Source organism: Oncorhynchus clarkii, chromosome 17 (genome assembly GCF_045791955.1).
Source record: "Oncorhynchus clarkii lewisi isolate Uvic-CL-2024 chromosome 17, UVic_Ocla_1.0, whole genome shotgun sequence".
NCBI lineage: Eukaryota > Metazoa > Chordata > Actinopteri > Salmoniformes > Salmonidae > Oncorhynchus > Oncorhynchus clarkii.
In genome coordinates this window covers 16,237,247-16,262,969 of record NC_092163.1, presented here as the reverse complement: position 1 = coordinate 16,262,969, position 25,723 = coordinate 16,237,247, and the positions used below count along the sequence as shown (strand labels likewise).

Genomic DNA, 25,723 nt, shown 5'->3' with positions numbered 1-25,723 from the left:
GTAATAATATTGTTTTGTCTCTTATTAAGTCTGTTCAACCAAGAAGCTATTCCGCTGATAATGATGAGCCAAATGAACAAGATGTCTCTTTCAAGCTGTCGAATCCCCAAAGCAATTTTTTCCTTCGCTAACACAATTAAAGATTAAATACAGACATGGCTGGCCTGAGACGTGTTGGGGAATAATGGTTTATTGGAGCTATTAGCGCGAGAGAGAGCGAGCGAAAGCACTAGAAAATATTACATCTAGGGATTCTGCAAATCCTACAACACAGCGCAGAAGGTGCGCCATTAGAGAGGTGAATTTCAGTCTCTTGGTTGTGTCCTGTTAGCAGAGTTGTGTACCCGGTAAGGTTGGAAGCTGACACATATAGGTACAGAGCTGCTGGTCAGCTAACTCAAATTTGACCTTCCTTTCTTTCAAAATGTGGACAGAAAAACTGGATATGCTAATAGGTACAGTCCTTTAGGTCAGTTAACTCAAATGTGACCTTCCTTTCAGTTAAAATGTGGACAAAAACATAGGAAATGCTAATAGGTACAGTCCTTCAGGTCAGCTAACTCAAATGTGACCTTCCTTTCAGTCAAAATGTGGACAAAAACACAGGATATGCTAATAGGTGACCGAGACCAATACCTTGAGTAGATGGAAGAATCAACACAACTACAGCCAGAGACAGAACTAAACCATAGTCAGAGATAGTATAGTATACTAGCATAGTACAGAATCCTCAGCTAAGTAGCCTGGTCCCAGTCCTTACACAAATCACCATGGAAACATTGGGTTCCTTCCCCATCAAAATGTGGACTGAGGAGGACGTTTTTCATTAAACACAGCATCTCCTTGGAAATTAGTTGTGAGTTTAAAACCACGAAGCACAAACTCTCCCCGCAGCAATTCATCTTTATAAAATAACTCAACATGCCTTTTAACCGTTACATATTGCAGAGTTGTGTTTATTCTATTTTCCCTGATAGAGAGGAAGGGAAGCTAGTGGGCTTAACCTGGGTTGTATTGCTTAGGCACCTTATGGGGAAAAACAGACAAACAGGGAGGAACTGGCTGATCTTGATCTCGTAGAATAAAAAGTGCATGTTTTACTTTTCCAGAATGTGTTATTTTAAGAGGTGCATAGTTTCACAACTCTGCACTACGGAATGTGCTTTTAGCAATCCAATTGTTTATCATGCCACTAACAGGTTAAGGTAATACATAAGGCTTATATAAGGGGATAGACTGTCCTGTCCTCTCTGTTGAGAGTGAGTGGCTGATAAAGAGAGTCTCCGGGTGGACGCTGCAGTAGTAGCAGTAAGAGTGTATATTGGGGAATACCAGCAGACCCAAGACATGTGTTGCCAGGCACTGCAGCGAAGGCTCGGGCTACTTAATTCTCTATTCATAACAAATCCAAAGCCTGGTGGGCTTCGCTGCACACTAGAGAAGGCACCTTCCCCACAAGTAGGTCAACAGGCACTTAGCTGGACCTTAGAACAAACAACAGATGCCTCCATTCAACTGTGATTTCTCTAAAAGTGGGTGTGTGCGTGCACTAACATTTTCATATATCTGGGAACCAGTGATGAATAAACACCCCTACAGTATTTTTCCTTGCTCTGCCATTGTCTGCCAAGGCAGGTGGGCCTGCCAAAAATACATGCGAAGCAGGAGTTAGCGTAACATGAGAGATGCTAATATGCAAAAAGAGCTAAAATGTTAAATTGTGTAATCTAAAAGTGCTGAACGCTAACAGCTAACAGATCCATTATCTGGGCCCACTGTAGCTCAGAGGAGAAAATTAGCACTGGCATCCAAACCCTTCCAGGCTATTTACAGGGCCTTGCAAAAGTATTCATTCCCCTTGGTGTTTTTCTTATTTTGTTTCATTACAACCTGTAATTTCATTTTTTTTAGGGGGGGGGGGGGGGGGGATTTCATGTAATGGACATACACAAAATAGTCCAAATTGGTGAAGTGAAATGAAAAAAATGACTTGTTTAAAAAAATTATTAAAAAAATTTAAAAACGTAAAAGTGGTCCGTGCATATGTATTCACCCCTTTGCTAGGAAGCCCCTAAATAAGATCTGGTGCAACCAATTACTTTCATAAGTCACATAATTAGCTAAATAAAGTCCACCTGTGTGCAATCTGTGTCACATGATATGTCACGTGATCTCAGTATATATACACCTGTTCTGAAAGACCCCAGAATCTGCAACACCACTAAGCAAGGGGCACCACTAAGAAAACGGCACCATGAAGATCAAGGAGCTCTCCAAACAGGTCAGGGACAAGGTTGTAGAGAAGTACAGATCAGGGTGTGGGTTATAAAAAAATATCAGAAACTTTGAACATCCCACGGAGCACCATTAAATCCATTATTAAAAAATTGAAAGAATATGGCACCACAACAAACCTGCCAAGAGAGGGACGCCACCAAAACTCACAGACCAGGCAAGGAGGGCATTAATCAGAGAGGCAACAAAGACACCAAAGAAACCCCTGAAGGAGCTACAAAGCTCCACAGCGGAGATTGGAGTATCTGTCCATAGGACTACTGTAAGTTGTACACTCCACAGAGCTGGGCTTTACGGAATGAGTGGCCAGAAAAAAGCCATTGCTTAAAGAAAAAAATAAGCTACACGTTTGGTGTTTGCCAAAAGGCATGTGGGAGACTCCCCAAACATATGGAAGAAGGTACTCTGGTCAGATGAAACTAAAATTGAGCTTTTTGGCCATTAAGGAAAACACAATGTCTGGCGCAAACCCAACACCTCCCATCACCCCAAGAACACCATCCCCACAGTGAAGCATGGTGGTGGCAGCATCATGCTGTGGGGATGTTTTTCATTGGCAGGGACTGAGAAACTGGTCAGAATTGAAGGAATGATGGATGGCACTAAATACAGGGAAATTCTTGTGGGAAACCTGTTTCAGCAGAACCTCCATCAAGCAGGACAATGACCCGAAGCATACTGCTAAAGCAACACTTGAGTGGTTTAATGGGAAACATTTAAATCTCTTGGAATGGCCTAGTCAAAGCCCAGACCTCAATCCAATTGAGAAACTGTGGTTTGACTTAAAGATTGCTGTATACCAGCGGAACCCATCCAATTTGAAGGAGCTGGAGCAGTTTTGTCTTGAAGAATGGGCAAAAATCCCAGTGGCTAGATGTGTCAAGCTTATAGAGACATATCCCAAGAGACTTGCAGCTGTAATTGCTGCAAAAGGTGGCTCTACAAAGTATTAACTTTGGGGGGTGAATAGTTATGCACGCTCAAGTCTTCTGTTTTTTTGTTTTATTTCTTGTTTGTTTCACAATAAAAAATATTTTCCATCTTCAAAGTGTTGTGTAAATCAAATGATTTAAACCCCCCAAAAAATCATTTTTACTTCCAGGTTGTAAAGCAACAAAATAGCAAAAAAGGGGGGTGAATACTTTCGCAAGCTACTGTAATTGATTTCCAGAATTTAAATGATTGGAGCAGAGCAAGATTTCAGAAGTTATTCCACAGCTAAAGCAGATATACAGGACATACTGGCTACGTGAATATTGTATCGAAGTCAAGGGGAATCTATTCCCAAGCAGACAGAAAGTGAGATGTGTATTTGAAAAGGTTATTATATACACTGATAGCTTGCGGAACGCCTTATCCCTAAAATCAGGTGAGAAATTAAATGTACAAAGCTTAAGACATGGGAAGTCAAGTGATCATGTGTATATGTTTACATACCATCAGAGTCAGAGGCTGGCACTAAGACAGCATTGAATGAGCTGTATTCCGCCATAAGCAAACAAGAAAACGCTCACCCAGAGGTGGCGGTCCTAGTGGCCGGGGAGTTTAATACAGGGAAACTTAAATCCGTTTTACCAAATTTCAATCAGCATGTTAATTGTGCAACCAGAGGGAAAAGAACTCTGGACCCCCTTTACTCCACACACAGAGATGTATACAAAGCTCTCCCCCGTCCTCCATTTGGCAAATCTGACCGTAATTCTATCCTCCTGATTCCTGCTTACAAGCAAAAATTAAAGCAGGAAGCACCAGTGACTGTCTATAAAAAAGTGGTCAGATGAAGCAGATGATAAACTACAGGACTGTTTTGCTATCACAGACTGGAATATGTTCCGGGATTCTTCCGATGGCATTGAAGAGTACACCACATCAGTCACTGGCTTCATCAATAAGTGCATCGATGACGTCATCCCCACAGTTACTGTATGTACATACCTCAACCAGAAACAATGGATTACAGACAACATCCGCACTGAGATAAAGGGTAGAGCTGCCGCTTTCAAGGAGCGGGACTCTAACCCAGAAGCTTATAAGAAATCCCGCTATGCCCTTCAACGAACCTTCAAACAGGCAAAGCGTCAATACAGGACTAAGATCGAATCGTACTACACCGGCTCTGATGCTCGTCGGATGTGGCAGAGCTTGCAAACCATTACAGACTACAAATGGAAGCACAGCTGAGAGTTGCCCAGTGACACGAGACTACCAGACGAGTTCAACTACTTCTATGCTCGCTTCGAGGCAAATAACACTGAAACAGCTGTTCTGCAAGACTGTGATCATGTTCTCCGCAGCCGGTGTGAGTAAGACCTTTAAACAGGTCAACATCCACAAGGCCGCAGGGCCAGACGGATTATCAGGACATGTACTGTCTTCACTGACATTTTCAACCTCTCCCTGTCCAAATCTGTAATACCAACATGTTTTAAGCAGACCACCATAATGCCTGTGCCCAAGAATACTAAGGTATCCTGCCTAAATGACTACCGACCCATAGCACTCATGCCTGTAGCCAGACTGTAGTCATGGCTCACATCAACACCATTATCCCAGAACCCCTAGACCCACTCCAATTTGCATACCGCCCAACAGATCCACTGATGATGCAATCTCTATTATACTCCACACTGCCCTTTCCCACCTGGACAAAAGGAACACCTATGTTAGAATGCTATTCATTGACTACAGCTCAGCGTTCAACACCATAGTCCCCTCAGTTGTGAAGAGGGCACAACGAGATGAAGCAGATGCTAAGCTACAGGTCTATTTTGCTAGCACAGACTGGAATATGTTCCGTCATTCTTCCGATGGCATTGAAGAGTACACCACATCAGTCACTGGCTTCATCAATAAGTGCATCGATAACGTCGTTCCCACAGTGACTGTACGTACATACACCAACCAGAAACAATGGATTACAGGCAACATCCGCACTGAGCTAAAGGGTAGAGCTGCCGCTTTTAAGGAGCAAGACTCTAACTTGGAAGCGTTTAAGAAATCCCGCTATGCCTTCCAACAAACTATCAAACAGGCAAAGCGTCAATACAGGATTAAGATCAAATCGTACTACACCGGCTCTGATGCTCATCGGATGTGGAAGGGCACTTCACGTCTGTAGCCATGAAGTGCTTTGAAAGATTGGTCATGGCTCACATCAACACCATTATCCTAGTAACCCTAGACCCACCCTAATTTGCATACCTCCCCAACAGATCCACAGATGATACAATCTCTATTGCATTCTCTACACTGCCCTTTTTCACCTGGACAAAAGGAACACCTATGTGAGAATGCAATTAATTGACTACAGCTCAGCGTTCAACACCATAGTGCCCTCAAAGCTCATCACTAAGCTAAGGACCCTGGGACTCCACACCTCCCTCTGCAACTGGATCCTGGACTTCCTGACGTGCGAACCCAGGTGGTAAGGGTAGGTAAAAATACATCCGCCATGCTGATCCTCAACACAGGGGCCCCTCAGGGGTGCATGCTCAGTCCCCTCCTGAACTCCCTGTTCACTCCAACACCATCATTAAGTTTGCCGATGACATAACATGATTGTGGACTACAGAAAAAGGAGGAGTGAGGACATGCCCCCATTCTCATCGACTGTGCTGCAGTGGAGCAGGTCGAGAACTTCAAGTTCCTTGGCGTCCACCAACAAAGTAACATGGTCCAAGTACACCAAGACAGTTGTGAATAGGGCACAACGAAACCTATTCCCCCTCAGGAGACTGAAAATATTTGGCATGGGTCCTCAGATCCTCAAAAGGTTCTACAGCTGCACCATCGAGAGCATCCTGACTGGTTGCATCCATGCCTGGTATGGCAACTGCTCGGCCTCCGACCGCAAGGCACTACAGAGGGTAGTGCGTACGGCCCAGTACATCACCAAGGCCAAGCTTCCTGCCATCCAGGTCCTCTATACCAGAAAGTGTCAGAGGAAGGCCCTAAAAATGGTCAAAGACTCCAACCACCCTAGCCATAGACTGTTCTCTCTGCTACCGCACGGCAAGCAATACCGGAGCACAAAGTCTGGGTCCAAGAGGCTTCTAAACAGCCTTCTACCCTCAAGCCATAAGACTCCTGAACTCCTAATCAAATGGCTACCCAGACTATTTGCACATTTGATTTGATGATCATGCACTGTGTACATCCATCCATTTTGTGTATTGCTAGGCAGTTACATAAACAATGGATTTGTATTTTTTTATTGGTTCCTCACAATGCTTGCACTGAACATTTCTGCCCTGGAGCATGTATTGAACACAGAAATAAAAATAACCTTTTCTCCCTCAGAAGATGTTGTACCCAGGATCATTTTCTGCTGTTGCTTTTGCCATGAAAGGTGTGACGTCAAACAGATACATATCACTGCAATCAGCAGAACTAAGGCAGCGTCGCAGGGAGGCACACACAAGGGTATACTCATGGGTATTGGGTATCAGAACATCACATTTATGCACATGCACAACCCGTAGCCTCAAGGACTGAATCCCAAATGGCACTCTATTCCCATATTATATTGTTTCCTACTCTATTACCATATTATATTGTTTCCTACAGGCCCTGGTCAACAGTATTCCCATTACAAAGGGAATAGGCTCTCATCTGAGACGAAGCCAAGGACTCTTCCGTAACAGGGAGGTCCGGTCCTCTCATGCGGACTGAAACAGTTCAATAAGTCAAAGCCATGTCTGCTTCGTGTCTGTCTTGACCGTGTGATGATGTCATCAGAGGACACACATATCAATAGGAGTCTTTAATAAGTCCCAGACAGATGTTTCCTACGTGTCTGTCTTTGTTCGACATGCCGGAGGACATACTCACGTGTGGCTGTGTTTTTGTCAAAGACATTGCGTGATCCCGCTAATCTAGTTGGAGACATGAATACAAGCTGGATGGATGATGATCATCGTCACTTCTGGTTTCGGCTCAATGTAAAAATGCAGTTGAAGAGTGAGTCTCTTATACAAAGCAGCGAAATAATGATATCTTCTCACGATGCCGAGCAACTGCCCCAAAAAACTGGACCGCTCACTTTTTCGTAAACGAGGCCGTGTATGCCAGCTGCTAGGCAGGGCTAGGCAGGGAGGGGACTACCGTTGAGTTTAGCCCAAAAATAGAGCTCTGCTGGTGGGGAGGCAATCCGTTGTCCTCCCCTGCCAGGACCCACGGACCTAGCTCACCTTCTGCTGGAGTATGAGAGACGTTGCGAGGTGTTGCTCACTGTACTACCACATGCTCAGTGCTGACCCTGTTGAAGACAGCTTGGCTGTCGAAACGTTGGTAATTACATTTTTGCACCTGAGCTCCTAGAGTGTGCGGCTCCCTTTTATTTTCCAGTGCTGACCTAAAAGCACACACCGTTCCTGGGCTGTTGCATCCTGGGCCGTACTCTCCCTCCTGTCTGGGACTCTCTATAAGAGATTGAGGTACTTCTGTATAGTAGGAGCCCAAGCTCTCTGGGGTCCCTGAAGCTAGCCTGTGACTATACCGCTGGGTATGCAGAGGTAACATAACAGGTCCCAAAGCAAACTGGTTCTGTTTGTCCTAACAGGGCTCCTGTACGATTTACTCACACTCATAACAGTCACAGTGTGAGTCAGAATTTATTCTGTTCAGGTCCTGTGATATCTGAGAGAAACAGACAGAAGCAGCAGCTCACATAGGACTCTGCATGGTCCTGTGCTCTGTGATCCATGTAGTGGCAGAGACATCCCTGGTTGCTTCTTCTGAGCTTTTCATAATGCGGCAGCCAGAACATAAAAACACATGTTGTTTTCCTACCCCTGTTTCACGGTGTACCGCAGTGTGTGTGTGTGTGTGTGTGTGTGTGTGCACTTATGCACCACAGTGTGTGCGCATAGCCACAGGGAGATGTTTGGAGTTGGGGGTGCTGGGTAGAGGTTGAGCAGAGGTGTTTTTAGGATTTCCACACATAGGGGGGGAAAAACTGCATTTCATGCAACTCTACTTCATTTACATGATAGATGACATTAGCTAAATAATTTTTAATACTACACAAATGGCCGAAATGAGTGGCTACTCTGACAGTGAGAATATATTCTTCCTAATATTGTACATTCTGTGTGTTTTTTACATTTGCCTGGGCTATTGTTTGAGTTCAAGACCAGGTCATTTTTATAGCAGCCACACTGACTCACCCAATGATGAAGATGAAGCCTAGGCTACTCACCGGTGATGGCCCATGCACTCGTGCCATTAGCCTACCACAAAATGATAAAGCTACTTTGAGAAACAGTGCCGTAAACTCTGAATCGCTCAGAAGTTGTTGAAATCATTTGTTAGCTTCTACAGACAGATGAGTCTTAGTATGAGTCCTGGCTGCCAGTTTTGACTTGAATCGGAACTGCCATCTATGGATTATATTTCTACAGTTGATTGCAGCTGTCAGTTAACCTTCTGCAAATTTCAAAATACAATTGTGAGAAAAACATACAGGAAAGCAGATGCCTACACTGTATTTATAATCAATGTAATGTTATTTTAATGGACAAAAAAAAAAAATGTTTCTTTCAAAAACAAGGACATTTCTAAGTGACCCCAAACTTTTGAGCGGTAGTGTAAATATCGTGATATGATATCGTGAGGTCCCTGGCAATCCCAGCCCTAAAATATGCTAAAGATGTTTGCAACTGTGTTTTTGTACACGACCGAATCCACAGTGAATCTTCAGTCAACGTTTAAACTGCATTAGACTAATAACCACTAAATGTAAAACACAGTCATCACCACAGTCATAAAACCGGAGTCCCGGGGCCAGTGATTACTTCCGAGACCCAGATTAAGTGATCATTTCAAAACAAATTTTTTTTAAATCAAATGTAAGACTAGAACATTGGGACAAAGTGCCTGAATTTCGGTATTTTCTGTGTATTTCATTTGCTTCTAGATCAGACTCTGAAGGGGTTAGCAAAATCACTTGTGCTTCCTACCACTTATAGTGGTTCTGACTAATTTCAGCAGGAATCAAACCGGTCTCTGAGCCAGTGATCATTTCAAAACAAAAGTTGAATCAATAGTTGGACTCTTGAGCTTAACACTACCACCTATAGTGTCTCTGAGTCAATCCCAGCAGCTCCAGAAGCCCAACTGTCAGCCATAGATCTGAGCTGAATCTTTATACCCACTGGGCACAGATTCCACGATGGTTCAACATAATTTCACTGAAATGTGGAAACAACGTTGATTCAACCAGTGTGTGCCCAGTGGGTAGCGACATGCTCTGTGGCAAAGAATCCAGAGTGGCTCCATTCATGGATGTAGTAGAGAGATATGGGAAGAGGCATTGACAGAACAGAATTTGGTCCGCTGTGACGGTTTCTGTTCTTGGATCTTTTTCCTCCCTCACACACACTGAATGGGATGTGAGTGTGCGAACTATATGGAGTCTCAGAAGACTGTGTGTGTACGTGTGTGTGTGTGTGTGTGTGTGTGTGTGTACGTGTGTGTGTGTACGTGTGTACGTGTGTGTGTGTGTGTGTGTACGTGTGTGTGTGTGTGTGTGTGTGTGTGTGTGTGTGTGTGTGTGTGTGTGTGTGTGTGTACAAAAACTTTCTTTGGATATGTTCCACAGACACCCCACAGAAGCACATGCTGTAAGCCGGCAGCTCAGCGGTTCTCTGTGCTGTACGAGATGACATCTGTCCCGCTGCGCGTGCGGATGAGACAAGCCAATATTGACACAGCCGGCTGTTTTCACGTTTACAGAAGAGCCCCACCGCCTCCTGTCGTTATTTTCCAGAGTTTGGACGGCGTGAGCGGATTCAGATGGAAGGCGTTGCGCAACCGTGTCATCAGCACGCTCTGAAGCTTCATAGAACACAACAGGGAAGGAAAGTAATGGGTCTAGCAGGGTTGAGGTCAATTACAATTGAAGTAAGTCAATTCATGAGGTAAACTGAAATTCTAATTACAATTATTATTTTCCTCATTGACATGAATTCCGTTTACTTCCTGAATTGAAATGGAGTTGACCCCCAAGCCCTGGTCTCTATCCAGGTCCCTGGTGTGTTCTTCCCTCTCCTAACAACCCAACTTTGTTTCCAACTTTCTGTCCCAACTTCATGTTCTGTTCCGGTTAAGGGGGGATTAAGAACTCAACAGAGCGGACAGGGGGACATGGCAGCATGGATGGCAGGAGTTGAAAAGAAAGGGAAGAGGTCAGCAGGAACAGAGATGGGGGGGGGGGGGGAGCAAGGAAAGAGGGAGGGGGTCTGAAATGCTTGCCCTGCAGTAAAGGGGCTGACTCACTCCTATTCTTTTAGCCGCGGAGAGCTGCTGCTAATTCGGGTCTATTCAGTGCAGGATTACGGTAATGTGGCCGTCTGGATGATGAAAGGGGAAACGAAAGGCATTCTATACCCTTTCCTCCCTCCCTCCCTTACTCCCTCCCTCCCTCCCTCTGTCCTCATACTTGTAGACCATCCATCCCTGTCTCTCTGCTTCTGTCCCCCCTCTCTATCAGTTATGACAGCATTGCCCACTCTATGTCACCTCTCTCTATCAGTTATGATGGCATTGCCCACTCTATGTCACCTCTCTCTATCAGTTATGACAGCATTGCACACTCTGTCACCTTTATCAGTTATGACAGCATTGCCCACTCTGTCATCTCTCTCTATCAGTTATGACAGCATTGCCCACTCTGTCACCTTTATCAGTTATGACAGCATTGCCCACTCTGTCACCCCCTCTCTATCAGTTATGACAGCATTGCCCACTCTATGTCACCTCTCTCTATCAGTTATGACAGCATTGCCCACTCTATGTCACCTCTCTCTATCAGTTATGATGGCATTGCCCACTCTGTCACCCCTCTCTATCAGTTATGACAGCATTGCCCACTCTGTCACCTCTCTGTATCAGTTATGACAGCATTGCCCACTCTGTCACCTTTATCAGTTATGACAGCATTGCCCACTCTGTCACCTCTCTCTATCAGTTATGACAGCATTGCCCACTCTGTCACCTTTATCAGTTATGACACCATTGCCCACTCTGTCACCCCCTCTCTATCAGTTATGACAGCATTGCCCACTCTATGTCACCTCTCTCTATCAGTTATGACAGCATTGCCCACTCTATGTCACCTCTCTCTATCAGTTATGACAGCATTGCCCACTCTGTCACCTCTCTCTATCAGTTATGACAGCATTGCCCACTCTATGTCACCTCTCTCTATCAGTTATGACAGCATTGCCCACTCTATGTCACCTCTCTCTATCAGTTATGACAGCATTGCACACTCTATGTCACCTCTCTCTATCTGTCCAGACACTAGATGAAGGTCACCACTATATTCCTATTAGAAGAATACATGTCAACTGTTGAAGTAGAGGGCAGTAAATATATGTAATGGGTTTCTCTCTTCACTGTTGGTTATTATACCATCAGACACAGAGAGAGAGGCCACTCCTTTCCAATTTGGCCATAACAGGCCCACTGAGCACATATAGGCAAACGTGTGCCTAAAAACTAGAGCGGGGACAATACCAGTATACTCGTCAGTATCGTGGCAAGGAAACAAAACACAAAGCGTATTTCACTTCTTTAGGGGAACAGTCCTAATGTTGAAAAGAGACATCATTATGTTGTCATCCAGAGCCACATGTATTTCTTTTCCAAGCTATAGTACACAATATTTTACATACAGCTGGTTTTTAAAGGACCAAGGAGTTTGGACTGCTTCGTGTTTTCATTTTTTTCCATGTAAAAAATATGGCGCCCTTGCCCTACTAAAAACACAGTGAAACTTGCCAACTAAGCCTTCTAACACTGATCCTAGACCTGTCCAAAGAGTGCTGGAACTGGGTGTATACTCTCCAATGGCATGGGGCGCAGCCAAACTCTCTGCCCTCTAGCAGTTTCTGTGGAGAAGCTCGCTGAACCAACACGCACACACGCACACACACTCACACACACGCACAAAGACTGAAAATAAGAGGCCACAGAACAGAGCTCTTGGCAGCTCCTTCAGAGCCAAATCTGACTTGGCAAAGACCAGAGAGGGGTGAGAGGAAGAGAGGAGAGCAGTCTCTCATTTTCACACTGGCTATGTTCACAGGCAAATATTAATTTCAGAAATAAATTATCCGACCTAAGCTAAGAGAGGAAAGAGGAAGGAGAGAAAATCTATCATTTTGTGAAGAGGAACGGGTCGTAGAGGTCAGCGGTTTTTCATTTTAGTAAAAAGTGATGCTCTAAGATAAAACCACATTCCACAAGAGTGCCCATGTGTAAGAGATCTCCTACAAAGCCCCCTTCTGTGCAAATTCCTTTTTAACGTGAAATGTGGAGGATTTGTTTTCTCACTCTCTCTGAAAGGTTACAAAGGACAACATCCATTAAAAATCCTCATATCACTTTCACATAAAATTGGGTTATAAAACCTGGTCTAGGTTGGTTTTATGGTGCGATTTCAACATGGGCCACTTTGTAGAATGAAACCTTGAGTATCCTTGTCGCCACATTGTCTGTCTACCAGACCAGAGTTCAAAGGGTTAAGTCTCACCAAATAAAAGAATCCACAACCGTACTTTAACATTGACCGGGAAAGAGGACACTGAAAGGGCCAAACATCCAGTTAAACTGAACAAGAGACAGAGTACGAACTACGAAGCAAACAAAATCCAGTTAAACTGAACAAGAGACAGAGTACGAACTACGAAGTAAACAAAATCCAGTTAAACTGAACAAGAGACAGAGTACGAACTACGAAGTAAACAAAATCCAGTTAAACTGAACAAGAGACAGAGTACGAACTACGAAGTAAACAAAATCCAGTTAAACTGAACAAGAGACAGAGTACGAACTACGAAGCAAAGAAAATCCAGTTAAACTGAACAAGAGACAGAGTACGAACTACGAAGTAAACAAAATCCAGTTAAACTGAACAAGAGACAGAGTACGAACTACGAAGTAAACAAAATCCAGTTAAACTGAACAAGAGACAGAGTACAAACTACGAAGTAAACAAAATCCAGTTAAACTGAACAGGAGACAGAGTACGAACTACGAAGTAAACAAAATCCAGTTAAACTGAACAAGAGACAGAGTACGAACTACGAAGTAAACAAAATCCAGTTAAACTGAACAAGAGACAGAGTACGAACTACGAAGTAAACAAAATCCAGTTAAACTGAACAGGAGACAGAGTACGAACTACGAAGTAAACAAAATCCAGTTAAACTGAACAGGAGACAGAGTACGAACTACGAAGTAAACAAAATCCAGTTAAAATGAACAAGAGACAGAGTACGAACTACGAAGTAAACAAAATCCAGTTAAACTGAACAAGAGACAGAGTACGAACTACGAAGTAAACAAAATCCAGTTAAACTGAACAAGAGACAGAGTACGAACTACGAAGCAAAGAAAATCCAGTTAAACTGAACAAGAGACAGAGTACGAACTACGAAGTAAACAAAATCCAGTTAAACTGAACAAAAGACAGAGTACGAACTACGAAGCAAAGAAAATCCAGTTAAACTGAACAAGAGACAGAGTACGAACTACGAAGCAAAGAAAATCCAGTTAAACTGAACAAGAGACAGAGTACGAACTACGAAGTAAACAAAATCTAGTTAAACTGAACAAGAGACAGAGTACGAACTACGAAGCAAAGAAAATCCAGTTAAACTGAACAAGAGACAGAGTACGAACTACGAAGCAAATAAAATCCAGTTAAACTGAACAAGAGACAGAGTACGAACTACGAAGTAAACAAAATCCACTTATAAGACAGAGAAACAGAAAAAAAACAGACAAGAGACGGTGAACCAAAACACACCTGTTGCGGTGTTACAAAACAGGCTCCTGTTCCTCTGTGAAGTGGAACGCAGCCAAAAACAAACTCAGGACCGTGACCTTTCTGCCCCTCGGGGTTCAAAAATAACATTTGCTGAAGGTAGGTAAACAAAAGGGACGCTAGTCCGGTCAGGTGTTCGGTCAGAGGAGGGGAGAACAGAATGCAAATATTCTTGTCAGGCCACAAGCCTAAGGGTGTGGAAGAGAACGTCTGTGTTCCTCGGAACAGGTGAAGCCACGTTATAGCCACCACTCCAGTTATACAGCTTCAGAGTGCCAGGAAGGTATTACCTTATTTGGGAGCGATGACAATAAAGATGGGTGTGGGATATGATGACACAAGACAATGGGCCTCAAGGCCAGACATTGTGAACTTGTATTATTGGCAAACAAAAGGTACCACTGTATTCAGTTGTATTCTTTCACGGCATTTTCCACACGAGCAGAACAGGTTGGCATTACACACAGAGACTACAGCGACAAAGGGAGGCAATACGAGCGTGAAATAGTGAGGTAAGGAGAATGACAAGTCCTCAAGGCCTGTAGAGTACAGTTGAAGAGGTGGGTTTCTGTGGACAAGTCTCACACAATAAAGTCCCAGACAGTGCACTTCTCCATTGAAGACTTTCCTCCTATGTAGTGCACTACTTTTGACCAAGTAGTACCAGCACATTAGCGAGAGTGAACTTTAAAATCGGAACAATGTCCTCGCGGCAAATGCACCTTGTTGCGCCAACTTTCTCTTCCCTTGGTCTGGTAAGCCAGGCTAAATGAGGAACACAACAGCATCGTACAGAACAGTCCCAGCAGCAGCGGGAGCAGTAGCCTCAGAGACTCAGAGGTCAACCTCATCCATGGGGACCATTATTACCTTCAGCCCAGGGAAGCTCACTGCTTACAAATCCATCCAGCTTTATTCAAATTATGTTTCAAATCAAAATAATCGGTATGCATTTACACAGGCATTTTGCTCATCATGTGTGTGTGTGTGTGTGTGTGTGTGTGTGTGTGTGTGTGTGTGTGTGTGTGTGTGTGTGTGCGCATTTGCCTTTTAACTCTAATAAAGCAGTCATGGAGAAATCCGCCAGGCACATAAGGAGATATATTTTTGAATATGATAAATTAGGAGGAGAATGAAATGATAGTGTATAGCTCTTAACATTCAAACCATGTGTTGGTCTTCATCAAAGGCTTGAGTGGTGCTTCTCTCCCTGGCTGAGCCCAGCTCTGATTTTACACCCAGAGAGAAAGAGTGGTCAATTCTTCCACACTAACCCAACTCAACCTTCCACCAACAACAATTCAATACACACCAGACTCACCCTCAACTTACTAATGAGTGTTCTTTTTCCCTCTCAAAGGAGACAAATGTGTTGATGCAGCTGAATATTTTAAATATTCCTGAACTATTTAGGGGGTCTGGGCATCTTTTGAAATATTCATGGATTTAATCAAATGTTAGCAAAGTAAAGTATTAAATATTTCAGGCAGGTGTGTGTGTGATCCATTAAAGGCCTTTAAAATGGCAATCCATGGCAGTCAGCCATCTCTGTGTGGCACCTCTGAGGTACCCTACGTGTGTGTGTGTGTGTGTGTGTGTGTGTGTGTGTGTGTGTGTGTGTGTGTGTGTGTGTGTGTGTGTGTGTGTGTGTGTGTGTGTGTGTGTGTGTGAGTAAGATGGGTGGGCTGTGAAAGTGGAGAAGTGGGACAGTCGCATTACTTACCCCCCCAGAGGATAGAGACATAGTAAAAAGAAAAAGTAAGAAAGACAAAGAGAGAGAGAAAGAGAGAGAGAAGTAGTATGTATAAATATGAGTGTGTTTGGAAGCCATATGTAATCTGTCTGTGTTTGTGTGTTATGTGTGAGAGGAACTGAGGCTGAGTGCCCTTAGAAAGCCCACTGTGAAAGCCCCCCCCCTCTCAGCAGATCGATCCCGGGGCTAATGTTCCTGCCATTAATGGAGCGGCGGCCAACGCTCTTCCTCCTAATTTGAGCTTCTCTCCCGATCCCCAGGGAGATTCCATTTCATTAGTCCCCTGTGGTGCTTCAATCACGGGCAATACTCTGAGAGGCCTAGCTACCCCACAGCGAGTCTGGATGTCCACGGTCAGATAGGGGGTCCCTGGGTAGGGTCCCTGAGCTAGAGCACTGTCTCTGGAGGCTCTGTGGAAGACCCAGGGCACATTGGGATGATAAAAGACTCAGGGTTGACTCCTGGTGGGGAGGCTGGGTCCTGACTCTGCACCATGTTGTGACTGTGGCTCTCTGATGCCCCTGTGGGAGCGGTAATTGGCTTGGGCAGCAAGCAGACGCATGCACACACAAACACTCTTCCTCCTCCTTTATCTTCATCACTCTGTGGCACGAGGACGACGATAGACTCCTTCTCTCACCCCATTATGACCTCACAGATGATGTCCAACAACGCTTCCACAGCCAAACCACTCAGTATCACTCTCTTAGTATCTATCTCCATCTTTGACCATCAAATAATTACTGAAGGAAGAAAATCAGGCAAACCGGAGGAGAGGTTTACAGGGCATCGTCTTTTGCAAAGTAAGGCCAAGTGGAAGACAAATAACACCCCGGTCTCCAAAAAAGTGTGAGCTCTTTCAGAAGCGCTAACTGATCAGACAAACCTAGACAGAGGAGCGTTGATACCTAGACGGCCCAATTCAGCAGGTTTGACAAAAGAACACAAAGCAGCTATCTGCTCAGTTAGGTGAATCCCTGAAGCTGAGAGCTGCTGGTGTCAACAACTTTCTATTTGTCTCTCTCGATACCATGCCACTACAAAAGCTCACCTGAAACTTTTTCTTTCTTTTATCCCTCAGAAGCATTCTGAAATGAGTCAGGGGAGGAGGGGGGGACAGGGAGAGGGGACGCAAATTGGCCCTGCTCCAATCATTTATCTTTCAATAGGTGAATAGTAGATGGAGCCACGTTAGGAGGAAGGAGGCTTTAAAAAGACAGGGAAAGGGATCAGGGTGAATAATGGATGAAGAATCCAACGTTGAGAAAAGGAAAAAGGAGGCATGTCGAGAAATATTTCATAAAGCCGAGATTTTTTGTTGTGCGTTTTAAATCCTATTAGGAGGTGAGGTAGTGTGTGTGTGTGTGTGTGTGTGTGTGTGTGTGTGTGTGTGTGTGTAGTGGTGGGATTAGTTTCCCCCTCGGTCCCAGATTCCCTTCATTCGGGGCCACATGTTTTCAGTGATAAAAATATACACCACACTGCCACTACTACAATACTACTACAATGGCCCTCTCCACTGTGTTCTTCTTTATACAGTAGTGTAGCAAAAAAAGGAGTATTAGTGGTGATATTGATGTTACGGTATCTGTTCCATGACAGGAAGCAGCAAATAAGGAGTTTTGCTTCAATTTCCTTCCTCTCCAGCTGCTCAATTTCACACAAAATAGACATCTGTGAAGGGAAAAGGGGATCGAAGCCCATCATGCAGTCAAACAGACAGGGGAAAATCCACCAACAAACGTCTTGCCCCAACTCCTTTTCTCTCTCCCTCTCTCCCCCACTCTCTCTATGCCGTGCGGAATTTGAAGCATCTAAGAAATGTCACTGGTGTTCTAATGGGATTGTGGCTGGGGTTCGGCGGGGCTGGCGGGAGAGGTGTCGTTTGAAGTAACCTGTGAGAGAGGTTGAGCGGGATCGCCGGGGCAGAAGGAGAAAGGGTCTGTGGCCATCTGCCCCGTCAACCCCTCAGCCCTGATCTTAACACTCGGCTGTAGCTGAAGTCTGGCAACGGTTTAGACAGATCATCACTGACAAGTGGACCAGACAGACATATGGAGAGATGAGTCAGAGGAGAAAGAGAGAGAGAGAGAGGGAGAAGCAGAGTTGAGACTGTGAGCATGGGAGAAAAAGGGAGAGTGAGAGAGGGAGCAAAGGAAAGATAAGCAACCTGTGAACCCCAATGTCTAATCAATGTACAACACTAATGCGCCAACAGAGAAGAGAGGAAAGCTGACTTCATTTAGCTCCAGAGCAGTAGAGGGAACGGAGAGATGTCCAATGGTAGATCCATTCTCTCTATATGACAGACTGCCAGTGTCAAGTCTGATAGCACAACTGAATGAGGTGTATCAGAGCTTTAACATCCCCATGGGCAAAACTGACAGGAGACATCCGATACAGCATCCATCAACCCCTACCTGTCTACCTGTCATCGACGTCTGATCTGTATCATAGACAAACACATTTCTCTGGAGAACAGGGCCTCTTAACCCTCACATCCGTAGATGTTAAACCCACAATTTCTGTGTCTGTCAATAATGTGTTCTATCGCCGCCTCGCCGGCTGCCACAACGTCCAGAGACCAAATTTCTAAGTCTAAGCAGTTTACTTCCATCCATCTAGGCTGGTTTTTTCTTATTTTTTTCCCCTCCATCCACTCACCCTGTCAACTCTCTCCGGGCGCAGATTGAGAAGCCAGCTATTATCGACTTTTAAAATGGATTAACGCAGAGATAATGCCTCTGTGAGTTAGCAGCGGTGTTGGGATGCTAGGCATCGTTTACCACTACCGTCCGAAGGGGTGAGACGGATAGAGAGAGAGAGAGAGGGTAAGATGGATCGGCTTTTAAACCACTCACTCAGGCAGGCATGCCCACTCACTGGATGGGAGGTCAAGGCCAAGGGCCAGATGTAACAATTCTAAAGGGAACGAAGTGAGTTTGTCTGATTTATTTTCATTCCGACACCAGATAAATATTGTGCAAACTGGTTTAGATAGGCCTGATACTTTCATATTATGAGAAATACTGTTGTCAAGCCTGAGGGGTTGGACGAAGGCGACACACGTTATTTGAAACTGGCCCTGTAATCCCCTTCTACTACGATGGGTTCTGGTTCAAGGAGACTTGGCTTCCTTCAGCAACTGATCAAACGTCAGTTTACTGAGCTGCCTCTGTTGACCGACTTCCTTACGTAACCTTCCACTGGCTGAGGAAGGTGAACCGGCTCAGCTGGTCACATGGCTGGTAGTATGCTGGACCACAGGTTATAGTAGGTCCCGGTTACTGAACCAATACACATAAAGTAGGCCCCTGCTACTGAACCCATACACCAATAACAGAGAACTAAACTTAAAATGGAGGACTGCAGGTGCATTAGGTTTGAGGTTTGAGGTTTCTGCTCTGTTCTATGGGCCTTGCAGGCCAGTGTGAGTCCATGTAGATAATGCAGAAATGCATTATTCAAACACAGACCATCCATTCTGAAAGATGCTTATGTAAAGAAACACACGCTGTACTAATGTGTCTTTTGTAGTTTTGCAAAGGTAAAAGTGATGTGTAACGGGGGACAAGTGAAGAATTGGAGCAGAGAGTGGATGTGTAAAGATGTTGAAACTAAGCAGTTATAGAGTTGTAAAGGAAATTTACTGTAGAGGAGGAGATACAGTGCGCTACAAAAGCGACATTTTTGCTCTGTACTCCAGCACTTTGAAATGATACAATGACGAGGAGGGTAAAGTGCAGACTGTCAGCTTTAATTTGAGTGTATGTTCATCCATATTGGGTGAATCGTTTAGAAATTACAGCACTTTTTGTACATAGTCCACCCAATTTAGGTGACCAAAAGTATAGGGACAAATTCACTTATATGTGTATTAAAGTAGTACAAAGTTAAGTATTTGGTCCCACATTCATAGCATGCAATGACTACATACATCAAGCTTGTGACTACACATTTGTTGGATGCATTTGCTGTTCGTTTTGGTTGTGTTTCAGATTATTTTGTGCCCAATAGAAATGAATGGTCAATAATGTATTGTGTCATTTTGGAGTCACTTTTATTGTAAATAAGAATAGAATATGTTTCTGAACACTTCTACATTAATGTGGATGTTACCATGATTACGGATATTCCTGAATGAATCGTGAATAATGATGAGTGAGAAAGTTAGAAGCATAAATATCATACCCCCAAAAAACTGGTTAGCATGTCTTGGGGGTATTTTATTTTATTTAACCTTTATTTAACAAGGCAAGTCAGTTAAGAACAAATTCTTATTTTCAATGACGGCCTTGTTCAGGGGGTATGATATTGTGCTGTAATTTCCAGACGGTTCACCTGATATGGATGAAAATACCCCTCATATGAAAGCTGTTAGTCTCCACTTTAACCTCATAGTCATTGTATCATTTACAATCCAAAGTGCTGGAGTACAGAGCCAAAACAAAAGATGTGTCACTCTCCTAATATTTTTAGAGCTCACCGTATAAGAAAGGTACCATTCACTCAGTGAAAGAGGCAGGCAGGATCAGAATGTGTCTCCTCAGGTTTCTGTCAAGTCAGCAGATTGATCTGGGTCTTCTTTGCTCTCACTTGAAACGCCCGTTTCACAGGCTCTGACGACGGAGGTGTCATCCTGTCCTGCTCTCACTCTCTCTCAGCTCATCAATCCATACACCCATCCATCTATCAATCTGTTCTGTCCATTTGCTATCTGTGTGTACGCTGTACGCCGCAATGCCCACCATCAGTGCTCTAACACCAGTCAATGGAGAGAGAGTAGGACGGAGGAGGAGAGGAGAGTAGAGGAGACGAGGGAGGTGAGAAAGATGGAGCTACAACCAAACACAGAGAATTAATTCAATTACAGAAAATAATGGAAATGGATCACACATTCTTACATACACACAGCGTTCTCTGAAATACCTCCTTCTTTCTCGGGCCGAGGCGTCGGCAAAGCGGCTTTACGGAGCCGTGATTCAGCGAAGGCTAATGACAACCAGAGCCCTGAGCTGTTGACGTGGCATAAAGGGCCTCCTCTATAGCGTAGCCGCAGAGAAAGGCATTAGCTGTTAGGAGGCGTCGCGATGGCAGTCACTGAGAATAAGGACTTCATTGGCTAATAATAGCGGCCGGAGATGAGCAAAAGCCAAAGGGAATACGGTTGAAGCGCAACGAAGCGAGGCATCATTGTAACCATCGCACACCCTAAAGGGGCAATGTGTGTTTACATTAAAATGATATTAGAGATCACATCCACATTATAAGTCATAGTATGCCGTGCTTTCTCTGCCAATGCGGTACACCCTCCCCTGATCCCTTCCCCTCTGCAGCAGCAGACAGAGGAGAGAGGAGATGGATGGAAAGAGAGAGAATGAGAGGGGGCATCACACAGCAGGCTGCCACTTCAACAACCTCTCCTGCTACACACAAACAGACACACAAACACAAAGGATCGTTTCAGAGGCCCCGGTGGGTAAATAGTAATACAGCCATGAGTGACACAACACTCAGACGCCGCAGTGGCTAGACTCATCATTCCCACTGAGAAAGGGACCAGGGTCTTAAATGGAATGGGATTATAAAGTGGCCTCATCCCACACATTCCGTGTCTCTATTTCCTCAAATGCATTCATTGATTTCTGTGACCTGGCTGGGTGAATATGACAAGTACGGTGCTTTTGTACTATTCTCTTCAGGAAACGCAAGAGGAGCCTCCATTCCTTAGCCTGCGGCCTGTGCTATTGGTCGACTCTTCTAACGAGGAGGCCTGCTCATTAAGCTGATGACCCGCCTCTCATCAAGACAGTTAATAGTCAGTTATGTTGTCTATTGTTTTTGACTATGTTTGTTTATTATAATACATATGTACACAGTACCAGTCTAACATTTGGACACACCTACTTATTTAAGGATTTTTCTTTATATTTACTATTTTCTACATTGTAAATATACTTTCAGATTCTTCAAAATAGCCACCCTTTGCCTTGATAACAGCTTTGCACACTCCTGGCATTCTCTCAACCAGCTTCACCTGTTCCCACATATGCTGAGACCTGAAAATGCTGAGCACTTGTTGGCTGCCTTTCCTTCACTCTGCGGCCCAACTCATCCCAAACCATCTCAATTGGATTGAGGTCAGGTGATTGTGGAGTCCATGTCATCTGATGCAGCACTCCATCACTCTCCTTCTTGGTCAAATAGCCCTTACACAACCTGGAGGTGTGTTGGGCCGTTGTCCTGTTGGGGAAAAAAATGTCCTACTAAGCGCAAACCAGATGGGATGGCGTATCGCTGCAGAATGCTGTGGAATTCGCTTTGTTGTCATTGAGACAAGCTCTTCATAACGACTCTCTATTGTATCTCTTGAGAATAGAAATATGCATTCATGGGAACCTCAGAGCTGTTTTGCTCTACTGCACTAGGAGTAACCTGGTTAGGCTGTGAGCAAAACCAAGGCTTGCAATATGACTCAATTGAATGCGAAAAAATAGATGTTGATACATGCTAACCAAGTTCAATCTCTCAGTGTTTCTCCTATTTTCATTTAGCAAAGGTGGCCCAGTGGTGGCCCTATCGGTAGAAATCTCTCGTCCCAACGGCCCCACCCTACATTATGCACGTGTGTGTGTGTGTCCCGCTCTAAAGTAAGTTAGTCGATGAGCAAAGCAATACGTGTGTGTGCTCATGAGTGGGACCCAGGTGATATGATGACTCAAGCCTCTGCAACTCTTCCACCTGAATAAGAAGCTATTATTGGCCTCTGCAACTGTACCTCTGCTCTCACACAGCTGAGACTGACGACGCTGCTACTGTAGAATGCAGAGAGCCCTTTGCATTTTGGATTGCAGCCACAGTTGGATAACACAGTACTACCATCAGCCAAAAACCTTACCTCAGCGAACTTGTTGGCTACAGTATATCTACAATGTGTCATGAGTCAGGACCGTTCGATCACAATAGTGATCTATATTTTTCAAGATGTTTCAGTTTGGTGACAGGTGTTCTTATTTTGACAGTGTCATAGACATTGTCAACACAAGACAATGTCTATGACATTTGAATGTCTTTGGGCTTCATGACAACTTTGTGACCGTGTTTGGTCTGCTCCTACCTTTCCGTTGGCTTTGGTCTTGCTGCTGCTGTGGTTGTTGGTGGCGGTGGGGTTGGCATCCTCATGGACCCGGTCCAGGAGCCAGAGCAGGAACTCCAGGGCATCGTGCTGAGAGTTCCCTCTGAACTGAGAGCCATACTTGGACACAATACTCTGGGGACAGACAGGGAGGAGGAAATCAGATGAGGACATTACAAAAGACATAAAAACGACTTTCCAACAAACTACAGTAGAAGCTCAAAGATATTAACCTTAAGAGTTACAGGCTGACCGGTCAACCTAACAGGGAATATCGAACACGGACAAAAAACGATGTAGATGTAATCAGCTACATGTTATCTGATAACATAAAAAAACTAGAACAAGTTACGTCAGGGGTTCTTAAACCTTTTCACACAGGCCCCCCATTTCTACAAAATCTATGGGCTAAAAAACCTAGCTAAAAAAAACGTTAGCTGACATGGCCTTGTGCAGTCTACTATTACAACAATCAACAGTAATTTGAAAGCCAGACTGAGTTCCTTAAAAATATATATTTTTTAACAACGACGACACCCCCCCTCCCCACCAGAAAAAATATTGTCATCAGATTACAGATACTCCTTGGATTACTTTTAAATTCAGAAAGGAAGTTTGTGAAAAAATACACTACACAACCAAAAGTATTTGGATACACCTTCAAATGAGTGGATTCGACTATTTCAGCTACACCCGTTGCTGACAGGTGTATAAAATCAAGCACACAGCCATGAAATCTCCATAGACAAGCATTGGCAGTAGAATGGCCTTACTGAAGAGCTCAGTGACTTTCAACGTGGCACCGTCATAGGATGCCACCTTTCCAACAAGTCAGTTTGTCAAATTTCCACCCTGCTAGAGCTGCCCCGGTCAACTGTAAGTTCTGTATTGTGAAGAGGAAAATTCTAGGAGCAACAACGGCTCAGCCGTGAAGTGGTAGGCCACACAAGCTCACAAAATGGGACCTCCGAGTGCTGAAGTGCGTAGCTTGTAAAAATGGTCTTTCCTCGGTTGCAACACTCACTACCAAGTTCCAAACGGCCTCTGGAAGCAACGTCAGCACAAGAACGGTTTGTTGGGAGCTTCATGAAATGGGTTCTTATGGACAGGCAGCCGCACACAAGCCTAATATCACAATTTGCAATGCCAAGGGTTAACTGGAGTGGTGTAAAGCTCGCCGCCATTGGACTCTGGAGCAGAGCAAACGCGTTCTCTAGAGTGATGAGTCAAGCTTCTCCCTCTGGCAGTCTGACAGAGGAATCTGAGTTTGGCGGATGCCAGGAGAACGCTACCTGCCCGAATACATAGTGCCAAGTGTAAAATTTGGTGGAGGAGGAATAATGGTCTGGGGCTGTTTTTGAAGTTTTTCTTGGCCCCTTAGTTCCAGTGAAGGGAATCTTAACGCTACAGCATACAATGACATTCTAGACGATTATGTGCTTCCAACTTTGTGGCAACAGTTTGGGGAAGGCCCTTTCCTGTTTCAAAGCGAGGTCCATACAGAAATGGTTTGTAGAGATCAGTGTGGAAGAACTTACCTGGCCTGTACAGAGCCCTGACCTAAACCCCATTGAACACCTATTGGGTGAATTGAAATGCCGACTGCGAGCCAGGCCTGATCGCCCAACATCAGTGCCCGACCTGACCTCACTAATGCTCTTGTGGCTGAATGGAAGCAAGTCCCCGCAGCAATGTTCCAACATCTAGTGGAAAGCCTATCCAGAAGAACAGAGGCTGTTATTTATAGCAGCAAAGGGGGGACCGACTCCATATTAATGCCCATGATTTTGGAATGAGAAGTTAGGTGAGCAGGTGTCCACATAGTTTTGGTCATGTAGTATATATTAAGAAGCCTTTCTGTTTTCGCAATGACATTATATTTTGCATTGAAAATATGGAAAGTTAGTTTGTTCTACCTGAGCGAGTCTGACCAAAGTCAGAGACCACAAGTCTACGATGACACACCAAATGTGTTTGATTGATAATTGTTGTCTTGTTCTAATGCCTCTTAAGGGTAAAGTAATCAGATTACGTTACCGAGTTTGGGCAATCCAAAAGTTACCTTACCTGATTGTACCTGATTGTACCTGATTACAATTTTGGATAAGTAACTAGTAACTAACATTTAGAAAGTAATCTACCCAACCCTGACTCTCCTTGAGACAGTGACAGGTGTTGCTAACAACAACACCATCAGGACATCCAGGTGGCTACTTTCCATTCCCACCAGCCCCCCCCCCCCCCCCCCACTCTCTCCATTCCTCCCTCCGCCCTCTGAGTAACAGAGCCCGATCCCAGACGCTCCTCCACCCTTCATAAAAAATTGCTGCATCACACCGCCAGTGTTCTAAATATAAACATGGGACAGGATGGGAGGCCCCCTACCTCCCTACTACCTGAGATGGACCACTAATGAGCTTAATCATTATGAAAGGGGCCCTCCGAGGGAGAGGTGAAAGGGGCATGTTGACTGTGGCTGTATCTGAAATGGCATCCTATTCCCTATGTAGTGCAATACTTTTGACCAGGGTTCTGGTCAAAAGTAGTGCACTATATAGGGAATAGGGTGCCATTTAAGACACCGCCTTTCCCCCCCTCACTAATCCTAGTTACTCTCTCTGCCTATCAAAGGACAGTGCAGTTATGTTATGTTATGTTGCTACCCCAGAAAGGGTAAGAGGGAAAGGGGGAAACAGAGTCGGGGGTG

General features: G+C 44.5%; 1 protein-coding gene across 1 annotated transcript in view; it reads right to left on the bottom strand.

Moving 5' to 3' along the window:
- The window catches only part of LOC139370341 (ubiquitin carboxyl-terminal hydrolase 43-like), a 114,008-nt gene that overhangs the window by 77,506 nt on the left and 10,779 nt on the right, over positions 1–25,723 (bottom strand). Inside the window, exon 2 of the mRNA XM_071109767.1 lies at positions 22,999–23,151. Coding sequence (XP_070965868.1) covers positions 22,999–23,151 — 153 coding nt within the window. The remainder of the gene's footprint in view (positions 1–22,998; positions 23,152–25,723) is intronic.